This window comes from Lissotriton vulgaris, chromosome 3_1, assembly GCF_964263255.1.
Source record: "Lissotriton vulgaris chromosome 3_1, aLisVul1.2, whole genome shotgun sequence".
In the NCBI taxonomy this organism is placed as follows: Eukaryota; Metazoa; Chordata; class Amphibia; order Caudata; family Salamandridae; genus Lissotriton; species Lissotriton vulgaris.
Window position 1 is genome coordinate 1835902613 of NC_141689.1, and position 21584 is coordinate 1835924196.

At 47.1% G+C, this 21584-nt stretch overlaps 1 protein-coding gene across 1 annotated transcript in view; it reads right to left on the reverse strand.

The window, feature by feature from the left end:
* LOC147728512 (uncharacterized) overlaps positions 1–21584 on the reverse strand; it is a 270670-nt gene that overhangs the window by 205872 nt on the left and 43214 nt on the right. The window contains exon 2 of the mRNA XM_086963298.1: positions 7507–7568. Within this exon, the coding sequence (XP_086819424.1) occupies positions 7507–7522 (16 nt within the window). The 5' untranslated portion in view covers positions 7523–7568. The remainder of the gene's footprint in view (positions 1–7506; positions 7569–21584) is intronic.

The following is a 21584-nucleotide window of genomic DNA, read 5'->3' on the forward strand; positions in this document are numbered from 1 at the left end:
AGAGATGACCGAGAGGCGCAGTGGTAAGCTATGTTCTGTTTGTTAAAATCCCCTTACCCTCCCTCCCCCTACCCCGCCACCTCCGATCCGTGCCTGCCGCTAATGTCACTGCCCAATACGTTGAGATTCATTTGTTGGGAATGACTTATCGTACCCTAGATCAATGGGGTTATCAACTAGTTGAATAATATCCAAAGAATATGATTGTGCACAGCGTGTTACTGGGTGTAGTTTAAGGCATAGGCCGTGCTCCAGAAAATCGTTCCCTGCTCGGGAGCGTAAATAATATAGAATCAAGTAGCGCCTTTACTGCCCGTAGAGGAGTCTTTCTGGGCACTAAGGCTTTAGATGCTGTGGCATACAGCAACATTAAATTCAAAAAAGTTCTTTAGAAGCAAATTCAAATGAAACTGTTTTTAATCTTCAAAAGTATCTTTTCCAAAGTAAATCTTCATATCATGAAAGTTTATGTATTTCAAGATCACTTGATTAGAACATTGCAGCATACATCATCCATGTTGAATGAACATGATTCTTTTCCCTATGCATTTAGGCTAAATGCCTTCATCAGGGGAATATCTATGATAAATAAGAATGGATAACATAACTAGTGTGGAATAACCACTGAATAAGACCATCACTAAGTCTTAAGAAAGCTCGTAGTGAATTATGTAATGGTGACAAGTAGAAAAATATAATGGTGGTGAGTAGAAAAATTAACGGATGATGTGCAGTTCAAATCCCAAGGATTCATGCTCTTAGAAATTGGTGCATTTGTGCAAACTACTGAAATTATAAATGACTCCAGCAACAAGTTAGGTGTCTATATTGGGGAAAAAAACGTGCTAGTGAGTTTTAAAAAAGATTCATACTGTGGGTTTAAGGGGACCGTGCAAAACAAACTCAAAGTGTCTATTACTCTATACAGCTAAATGGTGCAGAAACATCCAAGAGTTTTATCTAACTCGGTCGGTGGCTATGACTAAAGTTCACACTTGTGCACAAAGGTTTACCCAATCAATACAAACATACTCGACACTTACTGGTGTGCTTAACGGATGCGACATGTGTACGCAGCATATTCGGCTGCTCACAAGACCACAATGGTGAAAGTTAATCGGCGTGTGACGTAATGGGGGTGGGTGTGGTTAAATAAGGAAAAGACAGCGCGGGACGCTGAATTAAAGGGACATGACATGATGTGCCAGTTCAAGCTGGTGAATGTTGTAAATAAAGTTACGGGCATCTGAAGTGTAAAAGGCGGCACGAGCCGCTGGATTAAAGGGACATGACATGGTGTGCCGGTTCAAACCGATAAATGTTGTGAATAAAGTTACGGGCATCCGAAGTGCAAAGAACGTCACAATCAATGTCTAAACCAGACATGTGTCAGTTCAACAAGATCTTTCATGATACTACAATCAAATACAAAGCATGGTAAAACTTATATGCATGTGAAACGAAGTGTATGAACAATACATCACTAGATAACCATAAATGATAATCTGGCGAGCAATAAAAACGGTCTTGAGGCATCATTAGGTGTCATGATACAAAACAAATACAGAATGATAAGACGATCAGTTACAAATAGCAAGAAAATTCAGTTCTTTCATTCATCCCATTCGGTTTTAAAGTGTTGAGATGATAAATCCAAAAGTTCTCTCTCATGATCAACATCTTTTTGTTGTCTCTCCCTTCTTGACGTTGGATGATTTCCAAAATACATGCCTTTCTTTGGCTTACGTGGTGGTTAGCCTCAATGAAGTGTGATCCTACAACGGATTTGATGGATTTAGTTCTTATATTACTTTTGTGGTCATTGAGACGAATTTTGAATTTGCGTTCTGTTTGACCAATGTACGCCATGCCACACGGGCATTTCAATAGATAAACATTGTTTGATGTGTCACAAGTAGCATTCACAGGTACAGGAATGTTGTATCCATTCATAGGATGAGTAATGTAATTGCCTTTCAAGATGTTGTAACAATTGTTAGAGTTCCAGCATGGAACCGTACCTTTATAAGAATGAAGCGGTTTATTTATGTCTACACAAGGGTGTTTAATGAGTTCTCCAATGTTTCGGGATATCTTGTATGCAAATAAAGGTTCATCTTTAAAGATATTGTTAAAATCCTGTTCCATTCTTAAAAGAGACCAGTGTCTTTTAATGATTCTTTTGTATTGGAAACTCATGGTGGAATATGTGTTCACATATGTAATTCTCTGTTGTTTTCTTGTGGTTTGCTTTGAGAGCAGTTCAGTTCTCTCCTTGCTTTCGGCCCTGTTAAGTGCTTGTATCAAGACTTTTTTCGGATAACCTCTATCTCGAAAACGTTGAATCATTTTTTGAGATTGTTCAGTGCTTTTCTAAGGGTTAGAGACAATCCTTTTCACACGTAAATGTTGTTTAAGTGGTTGTGGGTGAAAACTGAAATATGATAAATCATTATACCGATCTGTGGGTTTTTGGTATAAATTAGTTTCAAAGCCTGTCTGAGTTTTAGAAATTGCCACATCCCAAAAATGTATGGTTTCATGCTGTATGGGTGGGTACCCTTTAAGAAAGTGCCCTGGTAATCTCACTCAACATTAAGATGGCGTTTAACTTGGTAGAGTGGACCTATATGTTTGATGTCTTTGCCAAATCGGACTTTGGTCCATGCTTTTTAGAATGGGTGTGCCTGTTACACTGTGAACCGCTGGCCCACGTGCCGGTCCATGGAGGTCTATCTCAGGTCTTGATGCCCCTTGTTACTACTGTTCTTTCCATTGGTGTTGGATCCTTTGACGGCCTGAATTCATCTGGGTCCGCTGACTCGCAGGACCTGATGGACTGATGAGTGGGAGGACAGAATGTTGTTATATGCAGACGATATTCTGATATATGTTACAGACCCATATTTTACATTAGACAAACTGATGCATATATTTTCCCTGTTTGTCCGCTATTCAGGCAGCTTTATAAACTGTCATAAATCCATAATTTATATTATTAAGAGTCCTACACTGAGGTTACCTCATGAATGTGTGGCCACTGTGTCAGTGGAGGGATTCCAATAACTCGGAATCTATGTCACAATTAACCCCCATTTTTTTGTTACAAAAAACTTGCTTCCCCTTGGAAGGATCGCCTTATTCAAAATGATGTCCATGGCCCACTTCCTGTACGATTAGCATAATATGCCCTACCTGGTGCAGGAGAGACTTCAAGTCCCTAGAAAGTAAACTCTGGACGTTGCTACGGGAGGAAGGTCAAGCAAGGATAGCACTGTGAAAACTTACAAGGGGGTGGTACAATGGTGGTATCACCCTCTTTGATATTCAGAATTATTACTGGGTGGCACAGCTGACTACTGTAAACAGCTGGTTCTTTCAGCCCCAGGATGAACCCATGACCCAAATGGACAGGTTAAGGATGCGCCCGAAGGGACACCTACATGCTCTCTATGGTACTAACCGAAAGCATAAAATCCACAACCCAATGACTGTGGTGGTACGCATTTGGCATGTAGCAGCGAAGGCATTGGGCTGGAAGGGCAATGCAAGTGACACCCCTCTGGTTAAAGCAGAATTGGGCTCCGTAGGAACACAAGCAGGATTTGACAAGTGGAATCTCATTGGTCTCTCCTGAGTCGGCTATCTATGGATTTGAGGGAATGTCATCCCTTTTGTAGACTTGCAGCATGAATACAAGCTGGCCCCCCTGAGGCCTACGGGTACCTACAAATTCAACATGCACTTAAAACAGCGCTGCCAAAAGGGGCGGGAGTCCCTGAACCTTCACCCTTGGAGGACAGATTACTGAATTTACTTATGCCACGCATGACCATATCCCTGACATACAATAAACTGAGTCACAACACCCGGACTCTTTGACACACCTACGGCACAGGTGGACTCACAACCTAGAAGGCCTGGAGGATGATGAGTGGTTAGAGGCCTAAGAGTCCCCCAGAGAGGTAGCTATACGAGCGAGGGTCCGTCTATCCCAAATAAAAAGTTTGCATCATTCCTACTACGCACAACACACTATGTTCAAAATGGGTAGGGCGATAGATGAAAGTTGTAGACATGGATGTGGGCAACCTGGTACCTTCTATCATACACTGTGGGACTGCCCACAAATGCAACATTTTTGGGACTCAGTAGTGCGATGTATGGGCTCTTTATATACCCAGAGTATTGCTATCTGTGCTAAATGCTGTCTGCTCAATGTCTGGGGAAAGACGGGGCTGAATCGTATGGTAAGAATATGAGTTACATTGGGGCTGGGAGTGACCAAAAAGAACATTGCACGCCTGCGGGGGTGGAACAAGTGCGGTAATTGTTGGATTGGAAAAGAGATATGGACTGGTGCATGCTAGCAGAAAAAGTGGTATACGAAGGTCGGGGTTGTCCCCAGAAATGGACTCAAGTTTGGGATGCTGGAATGAATACCGAGGTTATATCAGTGACCAGATTAGTTTGATCACCGGGGTAAGGTCAATGTCCGACAATTTAGGATTTAATTTACCTATTGCTCATGCAGCAGGTGAGGGAGGTGGGAATGCTTCTTAGTGATCAATGCTGAGATGTTGGAATCCTGTTTACATATCTCAATGTATGACCTGACTTATTTTGTGCTTTTTCTTTTACAGTGATATGTCATGGTCTGACTACTTAGAATTTAATTTGACTTTAGTCCTCACAGAGGGTGAGAGAGGAGGGAATATTTCTTGGTGATCTATGCCAAGATGTTAATGTCGCTTTCATATATGTCAATGCATGACCAGACTTATTTTGTGTTTTTACATTGATATCAATAAAAAGATTTATTAAAGAAAGAGAAAAAGAGTAGGCTGTGCCATTGTGTGTAGTGTCAGGATATGCAACCTCAGAATTGGTTATGGCAGAGAGTGCAGTGTCAGTTTGCAGTATGAGAGTCTGTAGTTTAAGAAGTGTCTGAGCAGGCCATGTCATCATTGGCATTTTCAGAAGATAGTGTCAGTGTACAATACCAGTGTGTGCAATGTAAGAGAACAGTGTCAATGTTAGAAATGTCGGAGTGTGCAGTGTCTCAGTGGGCACAGTCACAGCAAGCAGCACAGGTTTGGCAGTGCCAGTCTGAAATGTCAAGGTCTGCCCTCTCAATAAGCATTCAGGATATGCAGTGTCACTGTCTTAGTGGACAGTATTGTGGCTGTGCAGAGCCAGTGCTTCCTACGTCAATGCCTGCAGTGTTAGTGGCTGTAAGTCCCAGGGTCTATAGTGTCAGTGGTAGGTTCATGGTGCGACATGCCAGCATAATCAAGATCTGCATGCAGTACAATGGTGGGCAGTGTCAGAATGGGCAGGATTTGCACTGTCACAGTAATAGGATTTGCACTGTCAGGTATCCAGTGTTAGAGTAGTAAGGGCTAGCATAGTTAGTACAGGTAATGTCTATGTGCACAGTGTCAGTGCAGGATGGTCACTGACAGGAGCTGCAAAGTTGCAGTGTGTTTTTGTGTGCATAACAGTGGGTTTGTGCCAGTGTTTGTGTGTACCAGTACATTGTCGTATATGTGTGTTTAGCTGTGCGTGCACAGACCTAGTGGTATTGTCAATGTTATTTTTCCAGCACTAAAAAAATGTGTATGCCTGCATATAATTATTCAATGAATTGCAAGTTGTTGCACAAGAATTTAGCTCCAAAGGACTTCAAGCAGGGCAAAGGTAACTTTCTAAAAGTCATCTTTCGTAAATATTTATTCAAAATCCAATTTTATCAATGAATTAGGCTTATAACATATATTTCAAAAACTCCAAAAATTATTATACATATACCTGGTTTTCCTAAGTGGATATAGTAGTTAATAATATTGCACCCCAATGCTTAGCTATGTAACAGTCAACCCAGCTACATTGAAAATAGCTTTTGGGGCTTTTGTCACTGTAAGTATACATTTAACGTTACATTTTTTCAGGTCCTACTTTTCCATTGCATGCACCCTGGGCAGTAAGGTCTAGGTAGGGGTGACATATAAATATTTAAAAGGCAGGCTCAGGCTGGTAAAAAGTGAAAATGTTGACAGGTTGAATTTGCAGTTAAAACCTGCAAAGCTAGGCTACTGGTGGCAGGCCAGCAGTCATGTTTACATTGTCACTGTAGTGGATGGTACAGTGGGTGCTGCAGTCTACTTTTGATGTTTAGCTCACAGACCCTGGGTACACTTTGGTAGTATATACTAGGGATGTACAGATATGATAAATTAGTACATTCTGAGTATACCAATTTTACCATGTTTAACACTGGTTAGCCGGTGTAAACTGCACAGAGTTCTATAGCCAGCAAAAACAGGGTCCAGCAAAAAAGCAAGAACTCTGTGGTGACCATGCAAAAAGGGAAATTTCCAACACTGCCGAAATTGTTTTTTACACCCAGAAGCAACAATTCTTAGCACTGGGCACTGGCGGTAGAACATGGACTGATACCGTTAGGGCAAGGAGGGACGATATGTCCTGTCTTGCACAAGGTGAGGCAGAGCTATGAAGGAAAATGGCGATAAAGTAGTGGGGAACAGTGAGGAGCTGTGATAGGCATGCAGATAAACAGGGCCACAATAAGTCTTGTGAGAAATATGTGCAAACATGGTGACCATTTTAAATTGGACCCAATGCCTCTAAAATGATTGAGAATGGACACCGGGCCATAAAGTCTTGCAGAATCTGAAACTTTGATGGGCATTTTGAGTGGGGCACCTTATTATTGTTTTTATAGGGGTTATGCTGTTGCTACAAATATGCTGCAGTGAATGAAAACTTCAAAGAAGAATGTAAAGAAACACAACGAAAATAAGAAACAAAACTCCCCTCAAGTGTTGTCTCATTTGTGTTGTATTTTTAGGTTGCTTTTTTGCAGAACAAAAACAATGTCTTGAAAAATAACATTTTAGTGCATTTATATTTTAAATGTCAAGTAAATGTTTTGTTTATCACTCAAAATAAGTTCTTTTATTGTGGAAAGTATTGTTTCTGAGATGACTTCTGCATTCAGCAAATATTCCATGTAACATGTAAAAAGGAATGCACCTAATGCATTGCAATAGAAGTCATTCTGAAATTGTGGAATACTCCTTATAGCATGATGGTGAAAGAGAAATACACCTGTGTACTGGTCCAAGATATGACTAATATTGTCTCTGAACAATGAAGAAATGGGGGCTTGCCCCAGACGACCAATGGTTGAGGGTGCACACCTCTATGTAAATATTTTTTCCAAGCCGTCTAAAAAAGAAGTATAGCTGTCAAGCAGATGTAAAAAGAAAAGTAACATGGGTGGATCAGGAGACGGAGGAAGAAGGTGGCAAAAGTAATACAATATTAGGTAAACATCAATATTTTGCACCACATATGTCCAACCATCAATGACTTTACATGGACCCTTAAATAAGTGTGTATCATCCCTCCTCTGTAAATACTAATTTTGCGCTCTAATTCAGCTACTGTAGGTCAGGTAAACAAAAATATAGATTTTATTACCTCCATCTTCTTCCATGCCATCGCGTCTGTACTTCAGGCAGAAAGGACATACATCTCCCCCACTGGTTTTGAGATAAATAAGATACAGATCGATTACTGTAACTGACAAGTGCAAGGAGTATTAAGTACAGATTAAACATTGATGATCCTTAAGTATACGTAGTTTAGTAGTACTGGCTCCTATAGTTTTCTCCCTCTTTCTTAGAATTTGTGAATATTCCCATCAATACGCATATTACAAGATAAAAACAAGCATTGGCAATGAAAATAGGTCTGGCTTTAATGGAATGTTGTATGGTAATGTGAAACATTACAGGTAAATAGCACGAGGATAGATATATATTTGTGTGGAGGCAAAGAACTGTAGACTAATATTAGGGTAGGTTAAAAAATGAGGTAGCAGTTGAACTGTGAAGCCAGACCTAAAAACCCAGGTAGGTTAATGACTGCCCTCCTCCCAGTTCAGTTTCAGTTTCAGTTCAGTTTCAGTTCAGAAAACTTTATTCAGTTTGCATGACACAACCATAAAAGCAACAATAAATCAAAGAAAAAAAAATACATTCAATGACATTTACCATAAAATCGACGTAATTCAAGTATTTCAGTTACCCTACTAAATTAAAAAGGTATAAAATATTATATTAAAACAATGTGCTATACCAGTGTATAATATAACTAAGCCATGGGATGCGAGAGGCATGCTCTAATTTAAGACAATCTTTAATTATTTTCTGAGTAAACTCTGTCTCGCTCTTATACCAGATCAAACGCCACAAAAGCAATGGGCGTAGGGCCGCTAGATCCGATATATAGTTCAGACCGGTTTCTTGATGGATGCCCTCCTCCCATCTGTGCTGCTGATAGCAAAAAAAGTAACATCAATTATCAAGTTATCTAAGACACTTTAATAGCATTCCAATGCCATGTGTGTGCCCTGAAAGTTCAAGCTTAGGCAGCTGGATGAATTAACAAAATGTCAAGAAAAAGTTAAGAATTGATGGTGAAAAAAACATTGGAGCCATGCTAGCTAATTAGTTATAACTTTATTCTTGAAATTTAAGGCTAGAATCAGAAATTAGACTCACTTTTGCACAAACATTATTTTTGTGGTCATCTATTAATTTAAAATAACTTTTTAGCTTCATCAGACTCACCCCATGCAAAGAGCCATGGTGAAGTTAAACAAAGGGAGGCAGCCTTCATTTCTCTTGAGGCAATTGAATGAGACCAGAAAGAGCTGGGACATGCAGCAGTTCATCTACCTGAAAGGGTATTTAAAAGCAGCAGGCCAACTAATTGTACTCCAATTAGCTGGTTGAAGCAGAGAGATGGGCACATGGGTGTCCATGCTCGATGAGGAGTAATATTGATGACTATCCCACAGTGATGAGTGAGCTTCCTTCAGAAGAGTAGTGTTTGTATAAAAGGGGGGGCTAGTAGAGCAGCGAGTAATGTAGGCAAAGTGCAAAGGTCAGAGACAGGAGAGGAAAAAAAAGAACTGAGGAAAGTAGAAATTAAAAGAAAACCTTGAGAGGAGCACAGGAAAAAATAAATTGCAGGGGATTTAGAGATGCATGATAAATTGAGTTGGTGCTACTTGACCTCTCATCTGCATTTGATGTAATTGACAATGCACTGATGAATCAGCATGTTTTGAGTTGTCCCTCTATCAGAAAAAAAGTGAAAATGGATGAGAAATGCCTCAGTGACAGGCAGAACCGGCTCGCAGGGGTAATGCTTAGGGGCGGTGAGGCGGGGTGGGGCGGGCGGGCCTGGGTGGGGGGTAGTGGATAAGCATGGGCGAATTTTGCGAATTTGCGATTCGCAAATTTGCGGATTTGTGAATTAGCGATTTGCAAAATTCGCGAATTTGTGAGAATTTGCGGATTTTTTTATTTTTGCGTGTTCGCGGGGCTCTTTGTGTGTTCGCGGGGCGCAGTGCGTGTTCGCTGGGGTTTTTTTCCGTTTTTACTTTTTGTTCCCTTCTGCCCTCTGCCCTTCTGCCTTCTGCCCCACTCCTGTTTTATTTTAGGATGGCGCCGGCAAGCTGCCAGCGCCATCCTAAAACAGTTACTAAGTTATCAGGAAGCACTAATAGATAAAATAAAGCAGGTGCACCTGCTTAATTTTATCTATTAGTGCTTCCTGATAACTTAGTAACTGTTTTAGGATGGCGTGCGCTGGCAGCTTGCCGGCGCCATCCTAAAATAAAACAGGAGTGGGGCAGAGGGCAGAAGGGCAGAGGGAAGAAGGATAGCTTCAACAGGAAGCACTAATAGATGAAATGAAGCAGGTGCTCGAGCACCTGCTTTATTATTATTATTATTATGTTTCTTATATAGCGCCTGAATCGACCCCCGAAGGGGTATCTCCGCGCTTGCCTTGGGAACCCGTCCTGGCTTTTCCCTGTGAGATAGCCCCTACAGGGCATCCCCAAGGTGAAAGCCAGGCATCCCGCCGCGGGGGGGCCGTTGTGGAGATTAAGCAAGCTTAATGCCCAGAGTTGCAGAGTGTGAACCCATGATTAGGTCAGGCACCAAACCGAGAATTATCGAGTCCATGGACATTTGACCTCAAGACCCTGCCGCGTCAGGAATTGAACCCTGGTCCCGGGTCTGACCTCTGCTTCAGAGTCTGCCTGCTCTAACCAGTGAGCCACACTTTATCTTTTATCTATTAGTGCTTCCTGATGAAGCTAACTTAGTAACTGCTTTAGGATGGCGCTGGCATCTTGTCGGCGCCATCCTAAAATAGGTACAAGCTTGAAGCTTGAACTTTTGCCCACAGATCCGTTCGCTCGCAGATTTGCGGATTTTCGGCAAATTCGCGGGAGTTCGCGGATTGCGAATTTGCTGAAAATCCGCAAAATCCGCGAGCGGAACGAATTTTACACTCACACTTAGTAGTGGAGTCCGACATACAACGGCAGATATTTATTTCTTTATTTATGTTCATCTTTGCCGTTGTATGTCGGACTCCACTACCGATCACCCAGCTCTGCCCCCCCTGTCCCACAGCCCCACAGCATTACCTCTGCAAGCCGCCACTGGTAACAGGTCAGTTTGCTATGCCCCAGGGCTCTCCATTATTAGTGCTCTTTATTATCAATATGAAGCTATCCAGAATTTGCTAGAAGGGTAAGTGCACACTTTCACGTTTGTACAAATGACATCTAGCTGCTCTTTCTGCTGAGCAGACATTTAAAATCTGTCTCTAAAGCTTTAACCAGATTGGTGAAAGAGTGCAGGATTCAATACATGGCAGGAAGACTGAGCACTTGCTGGTGGGATTCCAGGCATATATTACATACTCAGTGAACCATTCAATGGCTGGATTCTAAATGATTCTGATATCTTCATTTTCTAGGAGGTCAAAACCTTGGCAGTGGCATTTGACAGCTGGGGGGCCATATACACCCAGATCATCCAACTGACTGGGTTTTGCTGTAATTTCAACCCTTTGCTCAGTATGCTACAGCCTTTCTGACTGGAAAGCATAGCGATGTGATAGTCAAGGCCTTTTTGGGCCCCAGGTTAGACTACTGAGGCACTATCTTTTGTAGGAATCTTAACTTAAAGAAGATCTTGGCCCACCTAGAGATTATAGAGAAGTAATCAACACAGGTAGAGACAAGGTTAAATCACTGCAGAAATGTTGGCTGTATGCTAAATACGCCTATTTGGCTGCTGCCTTCTAAAAGGGTTATAGTTTATGCGTTTGGTGTTACTGGCCAAAGAGATCTCTATGGGATTTGGAGATGCCAGCTTTCATGGTGTTGGGACATTGTGTTGATCCACACCCATCACTGGAGGCCCAGACAGAAACATGAGCACTTGCCTGGGCAGATGTGGATTGCCTTGCTCAGTATGGTAGAGCCTTTCTGACTGAAAGGAATAGATGTCCTAGCCAGAGCCTTTTTCGGCTTTAGGTTAGACTACTGTAGTAATATCTTTGTCGGCACATCTAAGAAGATCTTGGATCACCAACAGATCATTCCGAAATAATCCTTGGGGACTATGAGGGGGCAGAGCATGGGGTGCCACTCCAAGTAGAACAGGGCTGCTTAGCAAGGTGGAAGGCAATGGGCACATTACTGACCTTCCAAGCACCAATGCAAGTAGGTTAGAACAGAGTGAGAGTAAGAATTCACAGTTATGGCAGGCTTTTTTAGATTCAGGCAATGGGATCAGCTAGACAAAGCTGGTGGGTAATGCATTGTGTCACATGGAATCATGATGGGAGAGGTTTGTGGGGTATTATGTAGGAGGAAAGAATGGGTTGACAGGCAAAATAAGAGGCCCAAGGTATGGACGAAGGTATGTGAGCAGGATTCAGCCGAGAAGATGAGATAGTCGGCAGCTGAAGATTGCTGGTGACCAAACAAGGAGAGGTTTGTGAGATGCTGTCTCACCATATACTATTCCACAAAGACACTGCAACACCAGCAGCACAGGGGCGGTGAGATGTAGAGGGCAAATCTGGAGTCAGTGCCCAATGTTAACCAATGGTGACTGGAGGTGCTTGAAGACACACTGCTTGCAGGTAGGTAAAGTGGCTGCTCGGTTCGAGCTTTGGAGGTTTAGGCAAGCACAGGGGTGATCACAAAGCAGCACCAAACATACACCACCAGCGGCACAGGGGCGGCCGGGTGCAGGGTGCAAACACAGTGTTGGGTGCCAAATGCAAGTAAATGGAGGAACTCGAATTTGAAAACAGGCTGCAGGCATCGAACCGGAGGCTGCACGAAGAACACCAGCAACAGCAGAGGTAAGTTGGGATGAGTGGTCAGGGATCGCGGATTCGGAGGGCACCAGAGTTCTTTGTCTTGGTTTCTTGGGGACAGGTCCGCTGTGTTCTGCAGTTCTGGTCTTTTTCGAAGGAAGGCAGTCCTCCTCCATGTTTTAAAGGTCACTGGCTGCAGGACAGTTTCCTTTGCAGGAACTTTGAAGCTGCAGACAGGCCGGTACGGCTGGTCCTAAGTCAGCAGGTGTCTTCAGTCTCTGCACTGCGTCTTCTTCATCCTCTTTCTTCTTAGGTCACCAGGAACTAGTTTCAGGTTCTGGAGGAGCCACCTAAATGCTAGATTTAGGTGTGTTACAGTGGAGAAGCAGGTAGGGACCAATGGGTTCCTTACCTGGGGAGAGGGGGCATAGCCCTAGCCCGGATTGGTTAAGTCCCACCATATTCAATATGGTGGGCTCTGAAAAATGTGCTTTACTTCGTCTCCTGCAACTAAGGGGTTGAGTTGGCGAAAGGGGGCACACCTCCTATTCTTTCTAAGTTTTCCCACCAGTTCTCCCACCCAAAAATGGGGGTTTGAACCAGGGACAGCCATATGCTGCTAGCAGCAGCGGCTGTGAATCGCATTACAAACAGGGCCGGACTGAGAACAGAAACCGGCCCTGGCAAACTGCTCAACTGGCCCCCTCTGGGGTCAGGGGGAGTGCAGGTGAGTGGTTTGCGATGGCCGGTTTCGGCTGATTTTGTTACCGGGGGCCGACATAGCCGACCCCGGTAACAAAAACGGCCCGAACCGGCCCCCACCCTAGCGGCCTACCGGGGAAATGCCCGGTGCCCGCTATGGCCAGTCCGGCCCTGATTACAAAGGCTTCAGGCCTTTGAACCTTCCCTCTCGAGAACTGTGCCTATCCTGTGGAAGGAGGTGTGCCACCTCTGCCCATGATATGCTTTGTTTCTGGCCACAGAGAGCATATGTTACCCCTCTAGAAGGCCTTACAGCCCTAAGGCAGGTTGCACTGTATCACAGGTGTGGCATCATTAATATTTAAGTCTATTATTCGATATTGTAAGTGCCATGGAAGCCATGGAGAGTACATGTGCTGAAAACGCGACAAATCAAGTTCTTTCTCCAGCACTGTTAGACCTGTCTGGCTTTTTGGCGAAGTCCCTCCTAATTTTTATTTATTTTGTCCCCTTTTTGCCCCTCATACCCTTGTTAATTTTTGTGTCTACTGACTTTTTTGTAGGTGTTGGTCAGGGGGATAGGTGTTTTCTTCCCCCCTCATAATCTTTTACCTTAGGCCCAGAGGCCTGTTCTGACAGGAAAGTTGGCACCACCTAAAATGGTGGCCACCAACTGCCCCAACTGTCACCAACAGAACTTGGCCATAGCCTAACATAGGGCATTCCAGAACCTTCTGGTCCATTCTGGACCACTGAAGGGCAGCCTATATAAGGCGGAATGCGGGGCAGCCATTTTGTCTACCTGTGGAAGTCAGCTGGAGGACAGGTGGTAGCTAAGGGTGGGAAAAGGTTAGACTTAGGGTTGACCTCCTGAACTGGGAAGCTGCCTATTTGGTCCAACCCCCAACTCCCCTTTTAGTTATTTGTCTTGGCCCCGCTGTGGGAAGTTACTGGAGACCCTGGGCGCCTGTGTGACCCCTAGTCTAGAATAGAGGGGTGAGAACAGGAGAAGGAGACTGCGGAGTAGTGAGCGCAGTCCTCTGCCCAGTGTGAGGATCTGAACTGAAGAAGACTCCTGAGCCTGTCATCTGCCCAGTAAGGTGGGCTGGGGTTCCAGTGCCTTAAAAGTGCACAGTGACTGTCTACTGAGAAAGCCCCCCTTGATTCCCTCCTCCCTTCTGAGGATAGGAAGAAAGCTGGTGACCGGGGTAGCGCTGTACACCCCTTACCTGTGGCAGGACTGTTAGTGAGCCGATCCCCCTTTGAACGCTAAGGTGGTGAAGTGTGCAGGAAAGTCCCATCCCATCTGAGGAGTCCCGAGCGCTTCTGCCGAGATTGGGACCCCGGGGGCACCTTCCGCGCTGTAATTACGTGTGGGGAAGTGACCCGGCTGTCAGGGAAGAGCCAGAGCGAGACGCGGTAAAACGGCGCCTTCGCGCATGCCCCAAAGCAGATTCACTGTCTCGTCAGGAAGGACCTAGGGTCGGGCAGGTCCGTGAGTAGCGTCTTCCTTCGGAGGGCGGGTGCGAGCGCTTCCGCGCATGAGGAGGAGATCAGAGCCCCGCCGGACGTTGTGAGGAGAAGCCTCCGGGCAAGCGCTTCTGCGCATGCCCGCGGAAGCAGTGACTCGCCGAGCAACGTGAGGAGCCGGCTGCGGCCAGAGTGAGTGTCTCCCTACTCCCCTGCTCGCGCGCCACGCAGAGGAGCTGGCCGAGTAGGGAGAGGGAGCTGAGAGTCTCGGCTGTTGTTGGGGGCAGTAAGTCATCGGCCCTGTTCTCCGCTCGAGCGCCCAGCAGAGGAGCTGGCCCGAGTGAGGAGAGCGCAGGGGAGCTACAAGGGAGCCTTCGCCCCAATTAAGGGATTGACCGCCTCGGTGGTGTGCTCAGCCCCCCCCCCCCTTCGTTTTGTTCATCTTGCTGCTGAACACAGAGAAGAACACAACCACGCTGTGGAAACAAGTAAGGAGTGGAAATACAGGGGGAGTGGCGCTAGTGCCTACAGAGCAGTAAAGTAGATACTGGTCAGTCAATCCCTGCTAACCTCAGGTTGGGGAGTAACATAAGGAAACCAGATCTAGCCATTGTGGTGAACTGATTAACTGAACTGTGTTTCAAGTAAATGAGAGTGAGGCTCTGGCCTAATTTAAGTAAGCTGAGTACAGTCATTACCTAATCGAACCTTCTTAGTTCAACTGTAAGAAACTGCATTGTGATTCTCTTTGAAACTGGTTTAATGACAAATGAACTGTAATGTTGAACCTGACTGACTAAATTGCTTAGCAGTTTAAATGTTATTACTGTAATGATATTTGCTCTTGCTTATAGTGAGGTGTAGTTTTCTCCCAAGATTCTAGCGGAGTATATCTAGCCTAATTGATTCTAAGGTACAGTTATCCTAATGCTGAAGTGTGATAAGAATTTGGAAATACAGTGACTGCTAGTAATTTAAAAAGTGATAATCTGCTAGTAGTTTAAAAAGTGTAATTGCTGACTCTGAAAGTGATCTAAACTGCTTTGAACTATTTATATGTGAGCTACTGAGATTTGACAACACAGAGCATATTATTTTTATATAAAGCAGTACGTATTTTCATATAATTTTGGTGTAGTGTTTTCTTTTTGAGTGCTATTGCGTGGAATTACTTTTGGGTGGTCTGCAACCTTTACACTGTGCCTCTGAGATGCTAGTCTTGCCCTAGGCCAGGCTACCTAATTCCAACATATTGGTGCCTAGCGGTGGGATTGCGGACTTGGTTGCAGCTACTTACTAGTAATTTGACGTAATATACCCAACCTACACCAGGAGTTTTCTCCTTGCGGCCCTCCCAATTAGTCTTTTTGTTTTTTCTAAATTTATTCCTGGTGGTGGGTGGAGTTGGCTTAAGGTTGCCCTTGCCCCTTTGAAATTTCTGGTGTGTATCCAGGTTTGCCAGACTCACAATGGAGTTTGCGGTGGAAAACCTGGAAGTCTATTCCGTGCCCCAATTGAGAATGTTCTGCCAACGAATGGGGGTCTTTTTCAAACATGGTGCTAGGAAGGGGGAGCTCCAGACTAGCCTCAGGGCCTGGGTGGAGGCACACCAAGAGACAAAGGAGGAGGATGAAGAGGCCGACCAGGACACGGTGGGGGAGGTGGAGGAGTTATTCCGCCATGAGGGGGAAAACTTGCTCACCGGACCAGTGTCCTATTCCAGAAAGGGCAGTAGTATTTCTGGGAGAAGCCTAACGGAAGCCGAGCTCACTGATAGGAGGGAGAAAAGACAGCTAAAGTGGGACTTGGCTAAGATGGAACTGGAGAAAGAGGAGAGGAGGATGGTCCACGAGTTTAGACTGAAGGAACTGGAGCTCCAAAGTCTGCAACGGGGGTCCTCTCCTGTTAGGAATGGTGGCAGCGAACTGAAAGAGTCAGCCAGGGAGACCAAACCCTATATCCCAAAGGACCTGATAGCGAGCTTCAGTCAGGGGGACGATGTAGCTAAGTGGCTGGCCGCTTATGAGGTTTCTCTGAAGGTTCATGGAGTGCAGGAGAAGCACTGGGGGGGTAGTTTGTACAAGTACATGCCTCCTGCTGGTCGGGACACCTTGCTGGCCCTGGATCCAGAGGAACAGACAAACTACCCCACCATGAAGCTGGCGTTATTGAGGAAGTTCGGGCTCACCCCAGAAAGGTACCGACAGAAGTTCAGGGGGAGCCACAAGATGGGTACTCAGAACTGGGTGGACTTCCTTGATTACGCCAGAAAGGCCTTAGAGGGTTGGGTCAAGGGCAGTGAGGTAAAAGATTATGAGGGGCTGTACGATCTGTTTTTGAGAGAACACCTCCTCGAGAAATGTTTTCCCGAGCTGCGCCAACACCTGGTAGACAGCAAGCTGACCAATCCCCGGAAGCTTGCAGAGGAGGCGGACATCTGGACAAGTACCCGGGTGTCCTCCAAGGGGACTGGAGGGGAATCTCAAAAAGCCGGACAGGGCGCCCCCCAGAAGAAGGAGGGGGGGGAGAAAAAGAAAGAGTTCTCTAAAGGTCCCCAAAATAACTTCCAAGGGAAGGGAGCAGGTTTCACCCCTAGGGCAAACCCGCCCCGGAACCCTCATCCTGGCCAGAGCCAGCAGCCCAGGGTTCTCCACTGTTTTGAATGCGGTGGCGTTGGACATTATAAGGGAGATGTCAGATGCCCAAAGAGACCACCCCCTCCCACCGGAGGAAAGTCACCGGGAGTAGCTAGTGTAGCGCTCGGGGAGGAGTTGCCCTTAGATAAGGGGGGTGAGTGGGCGGGTGTCACCTTAGTGTCCCTGGGAGAGCGGGAGATGGTGCCAAAGATCCAGGTGCCCCCAAATACTACAAAGTATGGGCAATGGGTTACCATCAATGGCCAGAGAGGGGAGGCTCTGAGGGATACAGGAGCCAGCATGACTATGGTGAGAAGTCAGCTGGTGTCCCCAGAGCAGGTTGTTCCTAATGTACTCCACCCCGCCGCGATGGCTGACGGCAGAATGGGCCACTATCCAGTGGCTGAGGTTCCCTTTGAGTGGGAGGGGGTTGCAGGTTCACTTCGAGTTGCCGTAAGCCCTGCCGGGCCAGTCGATTGTCTGTTGGGGAATGACATGGAACACAACACTTGGAGAGAGGTGGAATGCCGGACGCATTCTGCGATGCTGGGTACACCTGACTGGGCCTGTGTCAGCACACGGTCTGCGACTGCCCGGAGAGGGAGTTCGCCTGGGTTGGAGCCTGGAACAATGGCCCAACCCGCTGCTAAGAAGGGACAGACCCGGAGACAGAGAAAGCCTGCTCCAGCGTCCACACCCCATGAGACAGATCGGCCACCTGCGGTGGTGGACCAGGAGTCCGTGGAGGGGGAAGTAGACTCTCTGGAGGATTTGCCCATCCCTGCGGAGTGGCATGTGGAGGGAGGTCCTACCAGAGAGGAATTCTGTAAGGGGCAGAGGGAGTGCCCCACCCTTGAGGGACTGAGGCGACAGGCTGAAGCCCAAGCAGCAGGTGATGTTACGGGACATTACCATATTTACTGGGAGGATGGACTCCTCTACAGTGAACCCAAGGTACCCTCGCCTGGTTCATCGAGGGCCTTGGTAGTCCCGCAACAGTACCGAGCCTTTCTTTTGGAATTGGCTCATGCCATACCCCTGGCAGGACACTTAGGCCAGGACAAGACCTTTGCACGGCTTGTTCTCCACTTTTACTGGCCTCAGATGAAAGCGGCGTCCAACACATACTGTAGGACATGTGTAACCTGCCAGGCCAGTGGGAAAACAGGGGTGAAGCTAAAAGCTCCCCTGGAACCACTTCCGGTCGTTAGCACACCCTTTGAGAGGGTGGGCATCGACATTGTAGGGCCTCTGGATCCACCGACAGCAGCTGGTCACAGGTTTATCCTGGTACTGGTGGATCATGCCACACGGTACCCAGAGGCAATACCTCTGAGGACAGTCACTGCACCTGTAGTGGCAAGAGCCCTAATGGGAATCTTTACCCGAGTGGGATTTCCCAAGGAAGTTGTGTCCGACAGGGGGACCAACTTCCTGTCAGCGTACATGCGGGCCATGTGGAAGGAGTGTGGAGTGACCTACTGGTTCACCACTCCTTATCACCCCCAGTCGAATGGACTGGTTGAGAGGTTCAATAAGACCTTGAAGGGCATGATCAGAAGTCTGCCCGAGAGCCTGCGGAGGAAATGGGATGTCCTCCTACCCTGTTTACTCTTTTCCTACAGGGAAGTGCCCCAGAAGGGAGTGGGCTTCAGCCCCTTTGAGCTTCTGTATGGGCACCCTGTACGCGGTCCTCTCAGCCTGGTGAAGGATGGTTGGGAGAAATCTCCCAGGAAACCCCCCCAGGATGTGGTGAGCTACATGCTGGCCTTCAGGAGCCAAATGGCGAAGTTGTGGAAGCAAGCTTCTGACAACTTGGAGGCCAGCCAGGCAGTCATGAAGGAGTGGTACGACCACAACGCTCACCCGGTGGAACTGGAGCCTGGACAGAAAGTGTGGGTGATGGAGCCTGGAGAGCTTAGCGCCCTCCAGGATCGCTGGACAGGCCCCTTTGAGGTGTTGGAAAAGAAGGGTAAGGCCACATACCTGGTGGACCTTAAGACCCCTCGACAGCCCCTACGGGTGCTACACGCCAACCGACTCAAGCCCCACCATGAGAGGCCCGAAGTCATGCTGATGATGGTGACTGACGGGGGAGAGGAAGCGGAAAGCGAACCTCTCCCAGATCTCTTTTCGTCCCAAGAGAAGGATGGGTCAATGGAGGGAGTGAATCTCTCTCCTACTCTTACTCCTGAGCAACGGGAGGACTGCCGCCAGATACTGGAGCAGTACTCTTCGTTGTTCTCCCTTGTCCCGGGAAGGACCCACCTGTGTACCCATGATGTGGACACAGGAGACAGCCCACCAGTGAAGTCCAAGACCTACCGGCTGTCTGACAAGGTGAAGGCTAGCATACATGGAGAAGTTGCCAAGATGCTAGAGCTGGGAGTAATTGAACCTTCCAACAGCCCTTGGTCCAGTCCGGTGGTGCTCGTGCCAAAAGCCGCACCACCAGGCGCCACACCTGAACTGAGGTTCTGTGTGGATTACCGAGGACTGAATTCAGTGACAAGGACTGATGCTCATCCGATCCCTAGGGCGGATGAATTGATTGACCGGCTAGGAGCTGCCCAATATCTGAGTACCTTTGAGCTCACTTCAGGGTACTGGCAGATCTCCTTGACAGATGGAGCAAGGGAAAGGTCAGTCTTCTCCACGCCTGAGGGACACTACCAGTTCTGTGTGATGCCCTTTGGGCTCAAGAACGCCCCTGCCACATTTCAGCGGCTGGTGAACCAGGTCCTCTCTGGATTGGAGAGTTTCTCTGCTGCCTACTTGGATGACATTGCTGTCTTCAGTAGCAGCTGGGAGGACCATCTGCAGCATTTGCAGGCCGTTCTCCAGGCCCTGAGACAAGCTGGATTGACCATCAAAGCCAGCAAATGCCAGATTGGGCAGGGGTCGGTTGTGTACCTTGGACACTTGGTGGGTAGGGGGACTGTGCAGCCCCTACAGGCGAAGATTGAGGCAATCATGGCCTGGGAACCCCCCAAGACACAGACTGAGGTCCGAGCTTTCCTGGGCCTCACAGGATACTACCGTCGCTTTGTGAAGGGGTATGGCACTATTGTAGCGCCCCTCACAGAGCTCACCTCCAAGAAACAACCTCGACGGGTAGTTTGGACAAAGGCTTGTCAGCAAGCCTTTGAAAAGTTGAAACAGGCAATGTGTGCGGCACCGGTCCTGAGGGCCCCAGACTTCTCCAAGGAGTTCATTGTCCAAACGGATGCATCAGAACATGGCATTGGGGCAGTGTTATCGCAACTCAATGAAGAGGGCCTGGATCAACCTGTAGTCTTCTTATCCAGGAGGCTGCATCCCCGGGAACAGAAGTGGAGTGCCATTGAGAGGGAAGCTTTTGCGGTGGTGTGGGCTCTGAAGAAGCTGCGGCCATACCTCTTTGGCTCGCACTTCCTGGTTCAGACCGACCACCGACCCCTTCGTTGGCTGATGCAAATGAAGGGGGAAAATCCCAAGTTGTTGAGGTGGTCCATCTCCCTACAGGGAATGGACTTCCGGGTGGAACATCGGCCTGGAGTGGACCACGCCAATGCAGACGGTCTCTCCAGGTATTTCCGCCTTAGTGATGAGGACTCCCAAGGGGTTGGGTAGTTCTCCCCACTTTCAGCTGGGGGGGACGCGTGTTAGACCTGTCTGGCTTTTTGGCGAAGTCCCTCCTAATTTTTATTTATTTTGTCCCCTTTTTGCCCCTCATACCCTTGTTAATTTTTGTGTCTACTGACTTTTTGTAGGTGTTGGTCAGGGGGATAGGTGTTTTCTTCCCCCCTCATAATCTTTTACCTTAGGCCCAGAGGCCTGTTCTGACAGGAAAGTTGGCACCACCTAAAATGGTGGCCACCAACTGCCCCAACTGTCACCAACAGAACTTGGCCATAGCCTAACATAGGGCATTCCAGAACCTTCTGGTCCATTCTGGACCACTGAAGGGCAGCCTATATAAGGCGGAATGCGGGGCAGCCATTTTGTCTACCTGTGGAAGTCAGCTGGAGGACAGGTGGTAGCTAAGGGTGGGAAAAGGTTAGACTTAGGGTTGACCTCCTGAACTGGGAAGCTGCCTATTTGGTCCAACCCCCAACTCCCCTTTTAGTTATTTGTCTTGGCCCCGCTGTGGGAAGTTACTGGAGACCCTGGGCGCCTGTGTGACCCCTAGTCTAGAATAGAGGGGTGAGAACAGGAGAAGGAGACTGCGGAGTAGTGAGCGCAGTCCTCTGCCCAGTGTGAGGATCTGAACTGAAGAAGACTCCTGAGCCTGTCATCTGCCCAGTAAGGTGGGCTGGGGTTCCAGTGCCTTAAAAGTGCACAGTGACTGTCTACTGAGAAAGCCCCCCTTGATTCCCTCCTCCCTTCTGAGGATAGGAAGAAAGCTGGTGACCGGGGTAGCGCTGTACACCCCTTACCTGTGGCAGGACTGTTAGTGAGCCGATCCCCCTTTGAACGCTAAGGTGGTGAAGTGTGCAGGAAAGTCCCATCCCATCTGAGGAGTCCCGAGCGCTTCTGCCGAGATTGGGACCCCGGGGGCACCTTCCG